Genomic DNA, 17,433 nt, shown 5'->3' with positions numbered 1-17,433 from the left:
TTCTATGTATTAAATTAATAACAGGTCTTACTCAGTCTAACAAGCTTTTTATTGTTTACATATAATCTTTGTTTTCTGTTAAAATACACTGTTAAGGCCACGTGCATTGAAGTAGTTAAATCCAAATTCAATCCCAGGGCATAAACACTATACTCAGGGGAACACCTAAATGTGTCCTTCGTAAGAAAGCTGAGTGTGTCTGAACGGATCCCTCACAGACTCTTCAGCCGTGGGATGTTAGGACTATCTCACGCTTCTATAATCATTCTCCTGCTTGACCAGACCAGAACATTTTTATCCTACTTACAGGATGACACAGCTCACATGGAGATGCCTGTAGGTGTAGATGAACACAGGCCTAGTTATGGGATGCCAGACTTGACCACCCTTTCCACCCTCTGGAAGGACATGGGATTCATGTATGTGCCATCCTACAATATGCCATATATAAAAGCCACATCCAGCCCAAACTAACCCATAATACACATGTCTTCAATTGCCAAGCAATCCAGAATTTAGCCTGCATCAAAACACAGGTTGTCATCTGAAATGATTGCCTTCTCTCAAATGCCAAAAAGCCCCTGCTCCTGCACTGGCAGTCTCTGTGACCAGGCTGAGCCCCGATGAGCTGTTGCCCTGCGTACCTGCTGCCAGGCTGGGACTGCAAATGCCCCTGTATGACAAGCTTTAAGCGCACAAATGAAGGCTTTGCTCAGTATCACGCATCTCTGCCGAACGCAGAGGTGCTGATCTGGGGAGCAAGCTTACTTCAACACCTGGTAAGGTCAAATATTTATGCAGCTGCTTTCAGGACTGGACTACAAAGAAGTCCCATCTATCAAGAAGATATGGTTTCATTTCCTCCTTCTTCTCTTCATTAGTTGCATCCTAGACAAGCTAATGAGCATGACATTATCTAAGATGTCTTTACAGTGGTCACAGGAATGTTTAATCTGTAATTCCACCTCTGAGAATCAACTCAGCACCTTCATCTAATTCTCCTTCATCTGCCTTTGCAATTGCCCACTCAGAAATATCCATGCTGGAAGGAAACTTCCCTGTTTATTACCCATAATATCTCTTGGTCATTTACTCTGTACATAGTTGCCACCACAGTCTGTTATTTGCATTCCCTGGATCAGATGAGCCAAAGGCAGGTCCTGTATTTCCAGAGCTGTGACAAGTACCTCTACCACTTAAGACCATACTTCTTTCAGGAAAAGGGAGCTGAAGCTTAGCACAGGGAACAAATTTGCTCCATCTATATTAGTAAAACAAACTCTGCCAGGGAACATTCCTGGGCACAGAATCTTAATCCCACATGCACCCTTGCTAGCACGGTCTCTGGCCCAGGTCTGACCAGGACCAAGGCTGCTCTCCCACACAGTCCCCAGACACGATCCAGAAGGCAGCACAGCCCAGGGACCGTTTCCAACAGGCATCCTGCATGCAGCCACCCGGCCTCCAGAGTGTCCAAGAATTCAGTGGTAAAGACGTGGGCTGCACCTTGCTGGTTCATCTCCACGATCAGACAGGCATGCTTTTAGTTTTCTGGCACAGAGTAGCCACGCAATCCAAAGCGTTTCAGATGAGGACTGCTGCTGCCTTGCAATGTCTTGGGGAGTTACCCTCAGCAGACAGCACATCCCAATACACACTGAGCGAGACAGCACTGTCTTGATCAAAGCATTTTTGGACAAACTAAGTGGGACCTTCGTGCTCCTGGTAAATTGCCAACGTGGTGGACAACCCAGGTTTGAGATTTGCGTATGTTTATTTCACTCTTCCCCCAGTAAAAGATGAACAGAGCAGGAAGCAGTAGAAAACAATTATAAAACCAACCTATGATAAGGATCAAGACAGAAATGTAACATCCTTCTATTGTTTAAATCCGTTGCAAAGCATAATGCTCAGCGCCAAAAATCCTGGGCCTCGAGTAAGAAATGTTTGAAGATATTATGTAGAAAGCGTATAACGGGCTACAATTAGATAACATCAACAGACAAATAGCACAGTATCTCAAACACTGCAGAAAGGGAGTGCTAGATGTTGTTTCTAAATCAAGACACAATCATAAGCAAAGCAAGCATTTAATAAATGTGAATTGCACTGCATAGTACAAAAGAACCTGTTTCGTGCTCAATGGTATTTTGTATTAATCGCTCTCTTAAAAGTCCTTTTAAAACTGTTGTTACTCACTCGAAATCTGTCTTCCCAGGAAGTCTGTAAAAGCTGAATCATCTCTAAAGGTGAGCCTAGTTCAGTGATGGTCGTCAGCGTGTCTGGGATGTCATTGCTATCTTGGTAACAATAGCCGTAGAGCTGGAAGAAATCACAACCAGGCAATATCAGTGTAACGTATCTTGGCACGCTTTTACGTTTCTCCATGGATGAGGTACAAAGTGAGCATTTCTTACAAGGCTCTGAGCTCTACACTTTGTATTGCCTTCAAGTCCCCCCACTAGCTTTTGTATCCTCTCATTTGAGTGACTCCCAAATTAGCCTGCAGAGTCTCTGTGGGCATCATAGAGCACAAGGCCAGTGAAGTGCCCCATGCATACCCCTCTGCACGGGACCTTATACCAATGAATGTTTAAAAGAAAAAAAATTACAATATCCATGAATGCAGAAACAGAATTATATCTGAGGAAAGGTAGTTCAGCCTATGTAATACTTGGCTAAGTAAGACCGATCTTCTGCTTAAAAGGCATCTCAAAATAGCTTTTAATGGCATTTCCCATAGGACTACTGTTTGTGCATTGAGTGGCAATGTGTATTTCAATGACACAACAGCTTGAAAAGCAATTGAAATGCCAAAACTTATCTTTTCCCAGCCAGAAATTGCCTCTCGCTATGCTTGATGGACTTTTGTGTGCAGTATCATTAAAGAATGGCAAATACTTCAAAATATTATCTGCCAGTAGCTTCCTCAATTGAAAAGTATTTAAATGGCAATTTCGGCCATGCTCCAGCTCCTTCTTGTATTTTCTTTCCAAGGGCATTTGAATGATTAATTTTCATTTGCACAAATAATTGCACAAGAAGAATATTTAAAGACTGTGGAGAAGAGACGTCTTGCTTTATATGGAGTGGGACAATGTCTGACAGGGCTGGGGGACAGGCTTCTACAAACTCCCTGCCAAACCCTGGCAGAGAGGCAGTTAAATGAGCCTGATAAGGATCTGACTGCAACTTTCCAGCCAGAACAGCATGCACATGAAATAAAATTAAACGTAATCTCTGCCCCCAGTCAAATAAATCATACAGTAAAAGGCTCTCTGTGAAAATGCAGCGTTAAAAAATGCCCTGTTGCTATTCCTCTACTGCCTTGCCCCAAGTCATTTGACTTTTCAAACCTTTTTTAGTTTTGAAAAGCTCAGAGAAGATGATGGGAGTCTCCGCTGAACAGAGGGGACTCAGATACGGCCCTGCAGAAGAAGCCAGGCTCATGCAGACCAGGACGGGGACCGACCATGCTTCACCAGCAAAGCAGAGAGCCAGGCTAGCGAGTGCCATCGCTGGAGGGAGCGGCATGAGGCTGAACACAACTGCTGCAAGCAGATTCGAGTATCAAGCACGTTCTTACGGCTTGTGACCCTCCCAGACAGAAAAGCAAAGACCAGGCTAAAGTCAGCAAATACAGGATGTGTTATGAAACGTTCTGCTCGCTCTGACTGTAGCTGTCTACTTTTAAAGGGAAAAAGGGTGCCGAAAAATGTAAAAGAAGTAAACAATTTTTCTTTTTGGTGTAAAAATGGCGCTGTATTTCAAAACAGCTGCTTAAACACGGACATTAACCTAAACAAAAAAAGAGCTAGAAGATTGTATTTTAAAACATGCCGAAAAGATTTTGGCATCGATGCACAACAGAGAATTTGTGATAGATGCCCATATGAACATTTGAAAGAGGAAAAGGGACCTTTCTCTTTGCTGCCACAACCATGACAGAGATTGCAACAGCAATCACTTCTTAATCTACAGCCATTCAGACCAGGCTTGTGTTTGTTCCTTATCATCTGTGACTCCATTTTTGTGCAGCTTATGGACAGCACACAAATCTTCATGTGCTGCGAAACTATCTTAGAGGATCACATCAGCACAATTCTGTTTAAGCCTTCTGAACTAACAAAAAATGAAATTAAATTAAAATATTTAATACAATAGATATGTTTTCTCAGAGGCAAGCTGGATTCTGCAGTTCTTACTAGGTATTTCACATCCCTCTTGTGTGTGGGCAGACTAAAAAGGCAGGATGAGGGTCGGTAGGTTTGAAAACCCTGACTTCTGAGTGTCAAAATCAAACATCTGTTTCTGTATCATCTGCAGAGCTCAGCACTTGTCTTTAGCATAGTAATACTATCCGCTGAGGGAAAAGCCATAGGGAAATTAGCAAGCAATCCAGACTGGGAAATGACAGTATCACAATAACTCGGTTCACAATAAAACTGAATACAAAAAAGATACCAGTCTTCATGAGACATTCTCAGCATTTGTGAAAACCATCCCAGGAATAGAAATACGGAAGACAAACAACAATTATATATTCATTTGATTATAAAAACGTAAGACATACAGATCTGTACACACAAAATATTGATAAATTAGACTTACTATCTATTTATGTGCATATGAACACATAAGTAGAAATTAATTACAGTATTTATTTGTGTCTATTTTATCTCAATCCGTGAATGCCAATAGTAATAGTAATGATTTAGGTTTGTTCTCACAGAGCTGGAACTTTGCTCGTAAGTAATTCTTTCATTTTAGTATCCAATTTGTACCTTGGCAAAAGCCTTCACTGCCTGGGTATCTGAGTACTTGGTGTATATTTTACTATATTAATACTCATTTAATCACTTGAGTCTTTGTGGAAGCTTAAATGACCTGATCCAGTTTTGGTTTCATATTAAATTGCTCTTTATTCTCACAAGAAAATTTTCTTGCATGAGCACTGCTGAACTTGACGAATCTTAGAAGCTGAAAAACACAGCACTGAGCAACCTAGTGTAGGTCTAACTCAAAAAAAAAAAAAAAAAATCTAACCTGAGTTCTTTATTGCTTTTACTTTAGTGAAACCTCTCCAGATGCAGTGTTATTACATAATTATATAGAGTTATAAAAGCACCGAAGTCTGAGATATAAAGGATTTATTGGGCTGCATTTATGCTTTTCTAAATGAACTCCTGAAACTAAATGCAAAAATGCACATGTAATTACATGGCCATATTTGTATGTGCAATTACCATGATTACAAACTGGGCAAGTCCCAACAGCCAGTTAAGCATCTAAAATGGTTACATTCATCCCCTCCTGATGAACCACCACCCAGCATACAGATGTTACGAAATACAGAACATATATATAGAGATGCAATATATTCCAAGACAGTAATTCTTAAGCCTTTTGTTTAAGAAGCTGACTTATTAAGACACAGAAACAAGTACAGAGGTGCTACTCAAAACACTTTTTTTTCCCCTTCCCTTCCTTTTGTTTTTGTCCAATCCATTTTAAGGTCTGAAATGAAACAAAACGGTTTGTATTCCCAGACGGTGAAGAAAGAAACAGATAGCTGGATGCATCCAATAACAAGAAAAATAACAACATGGGGAAACTGAGTATAGCTGGAAGCAGAAGATGAGCCAAAATATCTCTTCCATCTGAAGTTCTATTAGGTTGGACATCATTCTCAGCATCGCAAAGCTACACTTTAGATATATTCAAGAGCGTGGGTTTCATACGCCTTTTCAGCATGGTTCCAATTAAATGAATGGAAAGAAATACAATCCCACATCTTTTTGCTATCTCGAGTCACTGCATTTAAATGCCACCCCAATATATTTTTGTGTAGAATATAATAGCAAACAGTCACACTGCTGGGATGCCTTTCTGTCTGTTTAGGAAAACGTATGCCAGATATGAAATGTTGACCTGTTCTCACATCATTTGCCGTAATTCATTTCCAGTAGCCCTGTTTACCGAATCCTTCCCTCGCTGTTTGGATTTTCTCAGTCATAAAGGCTTGGTCCTGCATCAGCCTTTAAGCACCCAAAACTCCCACTGACTTCAATAGTCTTTAGGCATGCTGGGCACACAGGGTCAGCTCCTGCGTAAGTTATACTGCTTTGTAGTAGCCCATGTCCCTACAGCCAGTCAGTTCACCTCCCTTTATAATTCCCTTTTACTACAAATTATGGGGACAGAGGCACCCCTTTCAGAGGAGCTGGGGCGGGGGGAGAGGGCAAAAGCAGAGGTCAGCCACTACACAAAAGCTGACAAGCTTACTGAATAAAAACACAAAATAAAGGAGCTTATTAAGCTGTCATCAGGAGGGTAAGACTGTGCAAACAACGGGCCCTCCTCCATTAGCGTAGACACCCTAGCTGGATTTTCAGAAAAATAAATGTCAAGCCAGAACCTCCGCCAAAGTGTTACATTTCATTTACAGAGGTTGCTCAGTCGGGAACGGTAGGACCGGCCACCTTCCCCAACCCGGGCTCTGTCCGGCTGCGGCAGAATCGCTGCCACGGCTACAGGAGGGCAAAATTCCCCTGTACAGATCACGCTATTTCCCTAAAAAAATCACAACACATGGAGAATCTTTTTCTTTGTCTTGCTAGTTTTTAGCCCTCAATGTTCATAACCTTTAGATTTTCTCTACAAGCAAAAAAGCTGAAAATTTCCCCCTTTTTTCTTTAATGAACATGAGATTTCCGTGACTCCAGGAACAGGAACTTCAAGAACACTATTTCCAGCTGTAATATAAGTGACACACTCAAACACATTACACCAGAAGTAATTTCTAGAAACCTAATTCTCTTTTCATTTGGACTTGCCCACACTAACTACCGTAAGGCCTAACTGCTGCCCCACAAGAGAAAAGTGCAATTGAAGAAAATATCACTTTTATGAAGAACAACAGTAGTCAACACTTGCCACAGTCTTGAATTTCAAAAATACATAGACACAGGGTTACTTAATCAAAGCTGGTTTTGTCAAGATGGTATTTTGTAGTGACTTGGTGCCCAGGGGAAATAAAAAGCTCCCACTGACATTGCTAGCCGTTTGATGAGCCATTCGTTTGAGCTGCTACTGGTCAAAGCCAGAACAGCACGTTTTAGAAGCTCTTGCCACTTTATTGCTACCAAAGTGAATTTAATATTTTTTATGCAATGAATTCTTGGATTCATCTTCCATTCCTGGAGCACTGGGACAACCCCTGTGAAAGCGGGAACATACAGCACTGCCTGATACAGCTATGATTTACCAATACATGATCTGAGACATTTATGTCACTCTAAGATCTAGTTATCCCTCGGGTTTTAAATATTTCCCTTCATTGCTGATAGTATATACATTTATAAATACACACTCATATACACACAAGCACATATACGCAAATATTTGTGTATATATGACATATCATAGAATCATAGAATTGTTAAGGTTGGGAAAGACCCTTAAGATCATCGAGTCCAACTGCCAATCTATCACTGCCAAGTCCACCACCAAACCATATCCTCAAGCACCATTTGGTGTATGTGTGTTTCTATATATAATACATGCACATAATATTTGTATCTATAATTTTAATAGGTTTTTATATTAAATAGATATTAATTTTTTTTTAATATTGCCACACCTACTCTGCTCAAAAGCAACTGCAAACCTGTAACATGCATCTCCCTGGAAAAAGGATGGGTTCCCTGAAAGGCCTAATCTTTTAGGGGACCTGAAAGGCCTCCTCTTTAATAAAGGTCAATCCAACACCACCATTCCTGCTACAGGATATATAGAGAAGATGCCTAAGAACTGAATTGATTTTCCTCATTGCAATCTAGCAATCAAGCCCTGCCAAGTGCTGAGCTTCGCTGGAAAATTACTTTCCTACAGGGCATCCCCAGCACCACACAGAACCTTTTAAAAGTGGGACCAAAACTGTGTGCTGACAGCTGTGAGGCAGGATTTCCTATGCTGCTGGATACTCGAATCAAGAGCAAACAGTGGGTAATTCAAATATTAAACTCTAAATTCACGGTTCTCCCTCGGCTTTTATTTATAAATGTATTATTATGATTAGCACTAAACTCCAGAAGAGCTAGAAGGTACAAGAATCTCATACCTGGCACTGTCACTACACATGGAAGTTCATGAATAGAAAAATTTGAATGTATTATTTAAAAACACACACATATGTGTATCTAACCATATCTGTCAGTATATCCACAAAGGTCCACAGATATCTCCATATATTTTATATGTATGTGCGTGTATACATATCCATATATACCTGCTGTTCTGACACACATTAAGTTGGCTATAATCTTATGATTTAGTAATGTTATCTCCCTTTTACTCTCTCTGCTTTCCTTACACTCTGAAGCGGAAAATTCTTCTATTAAAAACATTTACAGCACGTTGAATTTGCATTGCACTGCACAAGCTCAAGGCCCAACCCTGCAAATATTTAGTCACACAAGTAGCCTACTCTTGTAAAGCTTTCCAGTGAAGACAAATAGATCACTCATACAACCGTGATTTCAATGGAAACAGGCTGATATGAGTGGAGGCGCCATTCATTATCTCGTAAATAGCCAGACCAGAAGCTCCCGACCTTCATCCACAGGACTGCATTCAGTTCCACTGCCAGATTAACCCTTCTTTATGACATGATTCTGCACTACAAAACTATCAACCTCTGTGCATCGCATGTTTGGAAAAGCTTGACTTGGATTCATTAGACCCAGCTGTATAATTCTCCTTTTTTAGGTGTCTGAGCCGTATCACTGTGTACTTTATCATGGTGAGCTTTAAAATAAGCTTGGAAGCCTATCAGCAGCTACATAGTCCAAGAAAAAAGCAACCCTTTCCAAACTATGTCGTTCCAAATTTGGCCTACAACAATATAAACCATCCGTGTTTGGTGTCTACTACCTAAGCTGAGTGGTTCAGCTGAGTGTGATAAAAAATAACATCTCCTTTAAAATCAGTCTTGAGTCAATATTAGTATTAGCACAGCGCCTGTGAGAACTAGTTCTTGTCAAGTTTTTCATGGCCATCACAGAAATCAAAAACTGCAATGGCAGTTAGATGCCACAAGGCTCTGATCTGAACCATCAGATGACTGTGTTGGCACAAAAATCCAGGAGAAAAGACCTTTAAAAACCCCAGCTTGTATATCTGACACAGACACTCCATAAACCAGGGCTCCAACACTCCTAAGTGTGGGCCAGCTCACACCTGAGCCCACCAACGCGCTCTGTGTCTGTGCAGTGAGCAGAGGACCAGAGGAACATTGCTCTGCCAGCCCTGTTGTGCCCTTCCAGGGGTCATCTCCTGCTTCCTTGGCTGACCACCACAGCCCTACCAGCCTTTCCCAAAATATGGCTGCAACGAGAAGGCAAAGCACGTACAAAAGGACCACAACCATCCGTTGCAAGATTTACCTAGGCACCCCATATTTGGGGGGCCAGGGGAGTGAAAAGAGAACCTCTAAAATACATGTGCTTTCCCTTGCACTTCTGCCCTGATCGTAAGTAATTTCCAGGCGAGGATGGTCACAGGGTGGAGTGGCCTTGTTCACTCATTTTTGCTCCAATGAAAAAAGGCAAGGAGCAAGGGAGAGCTTGATCGTACCCACAGCATCCTGTGGTGACCAGTAATCTCCCGGAGCCGCTGCACAGAAGGAGCAGTGCTGGGCTTCCCTGAAGGAAACTGGATGAGGTTGCAAGTCATCAGCTCCCATAAAGGAGGCAGAAATTCAAACCAGAGTCTTCTGGAATGATTTACATGGCACATAAAACTGAGAAGCAATCCTAGAAATCATTCAACAAATGACTGGGATTAGTTTTACGAATGCTGCTTTCAAAAGGACGGACGATGTAGCCCTTTTAACTTACGTGATGGCACGTGCCTTATGGAAAGCTGTTCCTGCCAACAGCTTTGCAAGTTGAACACCCTCTGCCATCCCATGCAATTCAATGGGGAAACCCATTACTTGGCGAGTTCAGCATCAAGATGTACAGCTTGCCCTCCAGTGACACAAACGGTTAGAGTTGGTTTGCAATTGTATCAGCTCTGCGCTTCCAGCAGCTCTGGAGTTCTTGTTAACAGATCCTTTCTTCACTCTTAAAAGTGCAGGATAACATCTGGGCCTTTTGGGAAGCAGTCTCATAATAAAGAAGCACTTTGTGTAATGCTTCTTTCCTCGCCAAACCGCATCTGTCTGCTCTCTCTGCCCTTCTCCACTCCACCCCGAGCTCCTTGGGGCTGTGGGGACATCTGTTAGCAGCAGCGAGCTGTCTCCACCGAGCCATCAGTAGGTGGCACTGCCTGCTTTTTTTCTCTCCACCCACGTAAATGTCCAGTGCTGACACCCTATATCGACCATCACTAAAAATTTTGAAGGATGCCCAAGTGACTTGGACACCTCGAGTCCTGAAAGGTGCCCCTAAAAGCTTGCAATGTCAAGCTGAGGAGTGACTGGGAGGAAGCGGCAGTGGTGGCAGCTTTACCAGAGGAACAAGGTGGCAAGCGAGCAGTGCGAACCTCTCCTGCCACCTCACCAGGATTTGACAGGCTCATCTGCCCGTGGCCTGAAGTTCCTCTGACTCTAGTACCAGTTAAACAGATGCTGTCAGCCTGGTCTTGCACCGTGTGCAGTGGCCTCGTTCATCTTTAGCCAACCTGTCCCAAGAGCACCTTAACGGAGCTACTCTAGAAAAGCATTAGAGAAAATATCCCCATCTAAACCGACCCTCCTATTTGCAGAGACACCCTCCCAATGACTGCATGTGGAGCGTGTGGTCAGACCCCAGCAAGCCCCAGCCCCAGCCTGGAAGGTTAATTCTCATCAGGCATTTGGTTTTGAAAGGTTTGCTCCCAAGAGCTGCAAACCTCTGCTGCCCCATCCAAAATTCAGAATGACAAAGTCTCTATGTAGTCACCCACCAGCTGGTATCAGCAATCACAGCACTCTTCTCAGGCCAGCCATTCCCAAAGTTGTCATGGTTAAACCCCAGCCAACTGCAGATCAAGGCTTGTTGCTGGGAGTCCTGCGCCATTGCCGCCACAAAGAGGATTCAATGCCCACCCGCTGGCAACTAGGAAGAGGTCCCCGAGTAGCTGTTTCCACCATGGCTTGATCTCCCCTTCCCCCCTCCTTTCGTTGAAAACAACAGGGGATTCACACAAGGAGGATGGGGAAGGACCAGACGTCTAGAGTCCATACACTCCCTATGCAAATGTATTTGCACTGGAAATTAATTGTATATTGACTTTCTTCAGACTTGGAAAGACTGTCTACTTCCACTTAGAATAAGCAAACTGTATACAAAGCTTTACTATTTTAATTCTCACATTAAAATTAAAACTGCCCTATCCTGCTGGCTACACATACGTATAGGGAGACCATCAAGGTAAAATGTCTGTTAATTATCACATGTAAAGAAAATAAAATCTTACTTAAAAAACAGGTATTTAAAAATGTCATGACTGGCTAGCACATCTTAAGTCTACTGAACTTGTCAACAGCAAGTGATGTATTATTTTCAGTTCTTTTTTTCAGTGAATTTTCTAAGCGATAAATATTCTCACTTTAATCATGACCATTTAAAACACACCAGTAACAAACACACTAGAGCTAACTGAACCGATTCATATAGAACCTGCTTCGACACCATAACTTGGGTGGTGATTTTTTAGTGTTGATGCCACCTCAGTATTTCATCTCTGTGTTCTAACTTTACGCTAAAGCTAAATAAGCCAAATGAAACACCCTTGCCTGGGCACTTAGCAAACCAGTGGTCCTGTTAGCAGCTGCTGTCTTCCAGCAGCTTCAAAGCCAACCCTTTTTTCCTGAGCGTTTGTGTTTAAGAAAGTGGTAGCTCCTTCTTAAACGAATCGTTGTGAACTCACACTAGAAGTGCTGATAAATAGCTGTCACAGAAATAAGCTTGCACTTTTCCAAACGTCTCCACTTTCAAATCTACCCTCCCCTCTCTTCAGCTTCAGCAATGCAAAGGAAGAAAGAATTCCTCCAAAGAACCGTTTATGCCCATGAATGGCAACACCCTTAATTCTGATACTCCAGGGCTATAATTACATTATTACAGTAAATCAAACATTGCCTTTGTGTCTCTACAATCGCGCTCATTGTTTGAAATTAACTGCAAATGGTTTGATTTTCTTTTCTTCCTCAAATACGGGCAGGGAGGAATTAAAGCACACTAAATCATCTTCCCCATTAAAATGCACGGAAAGCCAGGATTCAGACAGCAGCATTTGAACTTTGCAAGAAAAGAAACCGCAGCACGGAGGGAAAGGAGGAGACCAGGCACCACATTTGACAGAGAGCGACTGCAAAGCAATTAGCGGGCGGCTAAATCCTCTGTTACAATAAATCAGCAACCCAGTTCCCCTTCTTCCCCAGTACCCTTCATTATAAAATCAACTTTAATGAACTACCCCTCACTTCCCCGCTCCAAAGCGAATACATTTCCACAGCAGTCGGCACCTGCCCTTCCAGCGGCCACTGTGCCAGGGAGCCTCGGGCAGCCCTGGCGAGCTGCAGCAGGCCTGGGGCTACCCCAGGCTGCAGGGGCACGGGGGGCCATGGCCCAGGGCTGGCACTTTGGTGGGCATACAAGCGACAGGCAGAGCATGGAAATAAAATTTGGAAGGCAAGCTGCCCTCGCCTCAGCCTTGGCTAATGCAAAACCACTCTCTTGCTGGTTTTCCACGTTTCTTTTGATAGGCTTGATTCGCTACATCTGCCGGAGCTGACACATCTGGCTCCTTCCCCAGGCAGAGGGCACAGTGGATGTGTCAACATGTTGTCTGAAGGCAGTGGTACTTTCTGGAAAGAGTTCTTTCCCCCTCTATCATATATTGTACAATAATCAAGTCTTTTAAAAGGATGGTTAAAAAAAAGAAAAAAAAAGCAAGCTGATTTTGACAAGAGACAGGCCAGAATGGGAACTGCTGAGACAGTATAGAACAAGCCTGTTATCTTACAAACTACACTTCAGGCTGTCAGCTGCCAGAGATTTACAGGAAAACCCCCTTTCCTAGGACTGAACCTACACGAAACCGTATTTCCAGCAAAAGGAACTCCGGAAGGCGCTCACCCCGAATAGCCCCTGACCGGGGCCGGGGATGCTGCGGGGCGCCCAGCAGGACGGGGCAGCCCGGGGGAGGAGGGGTGTGCTGCCGCCGCCGCTCCCCTGCCCACGGCGGTGCGTGGGGGCGTCGCGGGGTGCAGAGGAGGCCTCCCGCACCCCGCGGCGGGGACCGCCGGAGGAAGACCTCCCGCCTGCCTCAGGCCAGCCGCGGTTCGCCCGAGGTGGTGCCCGCAGGTGGCGGCGGGCGTGGGTCCTCGCTCCCCCCGTGGCGTGGGGTGGGGGGAAAGCATCGCTCCGCGCCTGAAACACCCCCTCCACCCCCCGGCACTCCCCTTTCAGCCCCCAGGCGGGGCTGCTACGGGTTGCCTGGCACCCCTGCCCTCCCCCGGGGTGGCAGGAGGGTGGCACGTCCTCCGAGATATTTATAGCAGCCGGGTCCTATTTGGGTATGCCGGGAGCCGCCGGGAGGGGCGGGGGGGGGAGGTTAGGAGCAAAAAAAGAGTCAAGGAGAAAAGGCAGAAAAGCTGCCGGCCTTTGCTGGCCCAGACGATGTTGTGCGGTGCAGGCAGCATGGGTCCTGCTGCTCCCCTGGAAGCCGAAGCGCCTGTCAAAAGCCAGAAGGGCGGGGAGGAGATTTTGAACCGATTTCCTCTCCCTCGGCCGCAAACCCTCGACAGCGATTTCTAAGCCCATGGCCAGCTTCTGCCGAAAACAAGCTAAAAATCAGTCTTGAGGTTGCTAGATCCTCTCCCCTTTCAGATTTTAATGGAGGCATAATCAATGAATTTCACGTTGCTCACCGGTGCCCATTTTCTCCACCGGTTTTACGACTCCAGCGTGACACCAGCGACCTATTCCTCGCCCAAACGGCTGCCCCCACCGGGCCTAGATAAAGCCTACCAGGTCGATTTTCATAGTTTCCTTTCAAGGCAACGTCTTATCAAACGTTTATCCCTCGCTCACACTGCAGCAACCTCGCCCCGTGTGTCCCTAGAATGAAATACTAGGAAAGGAAAAGGTCAGTGACATACAGGGGGCTCAAGGGCTCCCCTGAGCGCAGCCGGGCAGCTCGGCTGGGGGCTGATGGAGGGGGAAGGCAGACAAAAGAAAACGCCATGACAAAATCAGAACGAAGCTGAAAAAGATGTTTCTGATTTAAGTGTAATCTATTTTTAAATTGGGTGGCATGTAACTACGAAGCCCTAATTAACACGTGGGATTTCTGCCCATGAGAGCATTTTCCCAGCACAGGGGCTGAGCGTGATTCTCCTCCCGGCGCTTGTGGAAGCCCCTGCTCATCCTCCAGCCCCGGCCCTCCTCGCCAAGGGACACCCCACATCTCGCCTTCGCTTCCCCCTCCAGAGTCCACCTGACATCACGAAGCGGAGGAGTGAATTACTGGGGCTCCTCTGAGGTTTGCTGCCGGGGAAGCGGTGCTGCAGGCAGCTTCAGCAGCGCAGCCCGCGCTGCCAGCCCGCCGCCGGCCGGCCCGCTGCCCACCCACGCAGGAACACCGCGGCGGCTGCTGCTGCTGCTGCTGGGGACCCTTCACAGGCGGCTGAACGCAGCCCCCATTCCACTCTGTGAGGGGGAAAAGCGATTTACGAATTAATCCTTCCAGAGCAGAAAAACTACACACGAGTAACGTGGGGAATAAACACTAGCGCTCTCCTAGGTGAGGAATCCCTTCTGCGTTTACAACTGTAGGGTGTATTTCCCGCTGTCAAATCGATCGGTAAGGGCGGCTGCACCCAAGCACGCCTTTCCCAACAAGAATCCATCATAGCGACAGCGGAGCGAGTAACATCCTTACTAGGAGCACAGCTCTTTGTAACTTGCTAGATGTTGTCCTCCTTATGTATTACAGTGAGACCTGGCACCACCGAGGAAGGAATATAGACATAGGAAGGAAGGAGGGAAGGAATTTTAATATCTATTTTCTTGTCGTGGATAAATCATGACTACCCTTTCTTTGAACAGTATATGAAACCCGAGAGCTTTGATCGTTGGGATCTGAAGTTCTCGTGGGGGAGCTGGTACTCCTGCTGCTGCTGCTGCAGAAACACAAAACTCCTTTACTTGGTTCAGTTCAAAAAGCACCTACTGTGAGACCGTCTGGGCTAACGTTCATTTTTTATTCTACTGCAACGCTCATGCTATGCGAAACGCAATAGGAATTTCCATAGCAGCATTTACATCCAAATGGACCCGTTGAGATTCATGCTGATGTGTAACAGCCCTACTATGCAGCCCTTCTGGCAAGTGCGGCCGTGCCGGCGCGCTGACTAACAAGACTAAGCTCGGCCTCTCCGCGCCGGTCACTCACCCGTGGGCTGACCCGTGGGCCGGGGCGCTGCCAGGGCTGCCCCCTCCGCCTCCTCCACCTCCTCCTCCCCAGTGGTGCCCGGAGCAAGCGGCGCTTGCATCCGACGCGGCCTTTATTTCCTACATTTGGGGGATGGTTTTTAATCGCCGAGTCCTTCGTCAGCCCTCTCCCTCGCCCCCTTCCTCGTCTCAGCGTTCTGTACGGGGAAGGGCGATCCGAAAGCGAGCCGCAAGGCCGGCCGTGGCGGGAGGAGGCCGGCGAGGTTCGCCCCGCACCAGGCGGAAGGGGGAGAGGGAAGGCGCTGCATCCCGCACCTTTCCCTCGCCGCGCCCCGCCGGTGCGGGCCACCCGTCGGCGGGGGCTGGTGGTGCCCGGCTGCCGGCGGAGAGCGCCCATCGACGCGCCTCCTGCCTTCCCCGCCGCGGGCAGGGAAGGGAGGTGAGGAGCCGCCGTGCCCGCAAGGACCTCTGTGTCCGCACCGCCGGCCCCCGCCGCGCCTCTCGGGGGGCTCCGCGGCACGGCCCCGGCCCGCTCCCCGTGACGCTCCGCCGGCAGCACCGACAGGTTGCCCGCGGCGGGGGCCAGGAAAGCGGCAGCAAACCAGCGCGACCCTCCCGGCTCGGGGGGGCTTCGCGGCCGCCCGCGCAGGACCCGCGTACCTGCAGGACGTTGGCGTGGCGCAGCCGCTGCAGCAGGATCATCTCCTTGACGATCTTGTAGGCGGCCAGGCGGTAGCAGTCGCCCAGGGCGGAGAACTGCCGCACGCAGTGGGCGATGTCGTGCCCGCCGAAATCCACCGCCTTCAGCGCCACGGCCAGCGTGCGGTTGAGGACCGCCTTGTAGACCGCCTTGGTGTACCCCGAGCCCAAGTACTGCACGCCGCTGACATTGCGGATGTCGCGGCAGCCCAGCAGCGGCGGCTCCAGCGAGAGCTCGGCCGAGGGGGCGCCGGCCCGCGGCCCCGCCACCGCTCGGCCCCGCGGCCGCGGCTGCTCCGCCGAGGTGCGCGGCGGCGCCAGGTCCATCAGGCGCCGCTCCCGCGGCCGCAGCGGCCGCCGCCCCGCCGCCGCCCGGTGCTGCCGGTAGCGCAGCACCTCCTCGTAGCGCTCGCGGATCTGCCGGACCAGGGCGGCCCGGCCGCCGCCCTCCTCCTCCGGCGGGTCGAGGGGGGCGCCGGGCGGGGACGGGGGCGCCCCGTCGCGGGGCGGCGGGTGCTCGGAGCCGGGGATGAAGAGGAGGTTGAGCAGGGTGCCCAGGAGGAAGGCGAGGCAGCAGCCGGCCGCCACCGCCGTCTTCCTGCGCCTCATCGCCACTTCGCTGCCGGCTTGTCCAGCCTTTCGGGCTTCTCTCCTCACGCCCCTTGCCCGGGAACCAGCTCCGAGGCTTGCTTTTTTTTTTTTTTTCTTTTTTTTTCTGTTTCCCCCCCCTTTTTTTTTCCTCTCCGGGCTGTGCCGGCGGCAGAGCGGACCCGGGCGCTCAGCCGCAGCTCAGCCCCTTACGCCGTGCCCGCATGACACTTGCCTCCCTGCTTTTAAGCCTCTGAAGCACTTATTATTAGCGGGACGCGGAGGAGGGCGCGGGGGATCCCCGGCTCGCTACCCCCGCCGACGCGCAGTGATTGACAGTCCGGCCCTTCCCGCGGCCCGGCCGAGCAGCAGGGGGGCCTGGGAAACGTAGTCCCCCGCGGAAGCCCCACCGGCCTCCGGCGAGCCCGGGAGCCGGGACTACATCTCCCAGGCTCGGCCTAGACACCCCCCCCCCCATCGGCGGGGCCGGCACGGGGCGGGGCAAGGCGGAGCGGGCGGGCGGACCCCCCCCCCCGACAGGCACCCTGGCCCCGGGCGTGCGGGTGCCGCTGCCGGGGGGCTGCTGGTCAGGGCGGGCCCCGGGCGCTGCCGCCGGGCCAGGCGGGAGCTGCGGGGCTGTGCTCCTTCGCACGCGTGTCGCGCCGGCAGCGGTGCGTGCGGGATGTCCCGTCTCTGGCAG

The 17,433-nt window shown here is 48.3% G+C and overlaps 1 protein-coding gene across 1 annotated transcript in view; it reads right to left on the bottom strand.

Annotated features, from left to right (window-relative positions):
- The window catches only part of PKDCC (protein kinase domain containing, cytoplasmic), a 37,007-nt gene extending 19,869 nt beyond the window's left edge, over positions 1-17,138 (bottom strand). Inside the window, exons 1-2 of the mRNA XM_075089008.1 lie at positions 16,107-17,138; positions 2,200-2,322 (exon numbers count right to left, since the gene is read on the bottom strand). Of these exons, the coding sequence (XP_074945109.1) occupies positions 2,200-2,322; positions 16,107-16,754 (771 nt within the window). The 5' untranslated portion in view covers positions 16,755-17,138. The remainder of the gene's footprint in view (positions 1-2,199; positions 2,323-16,106) is intronic.
- Positions 17,139-17,433: the final 295 nt, after the last annotated feature.

This window comes from Phalacrocorax aristotelis, chromosome 3, assembly GCF_949628215.1.
Source record: "Phalacrocorax aristotelis chromosome 3, bGulAri2.1, whole genome shotgun sequence".
In the NCBI taxonomy this organism is placed as follows: Eukaryota; Metazoa; Chordata; class Aves; order Suliformes; family Phalacrocoracidae; genus Phalacrocorax; species Phalacrocorax aristotelis.
Note: the sequence above shows the minus strand (reverse complement) of the source record. Positions and strands in the feature narration are given on the sequence as shown.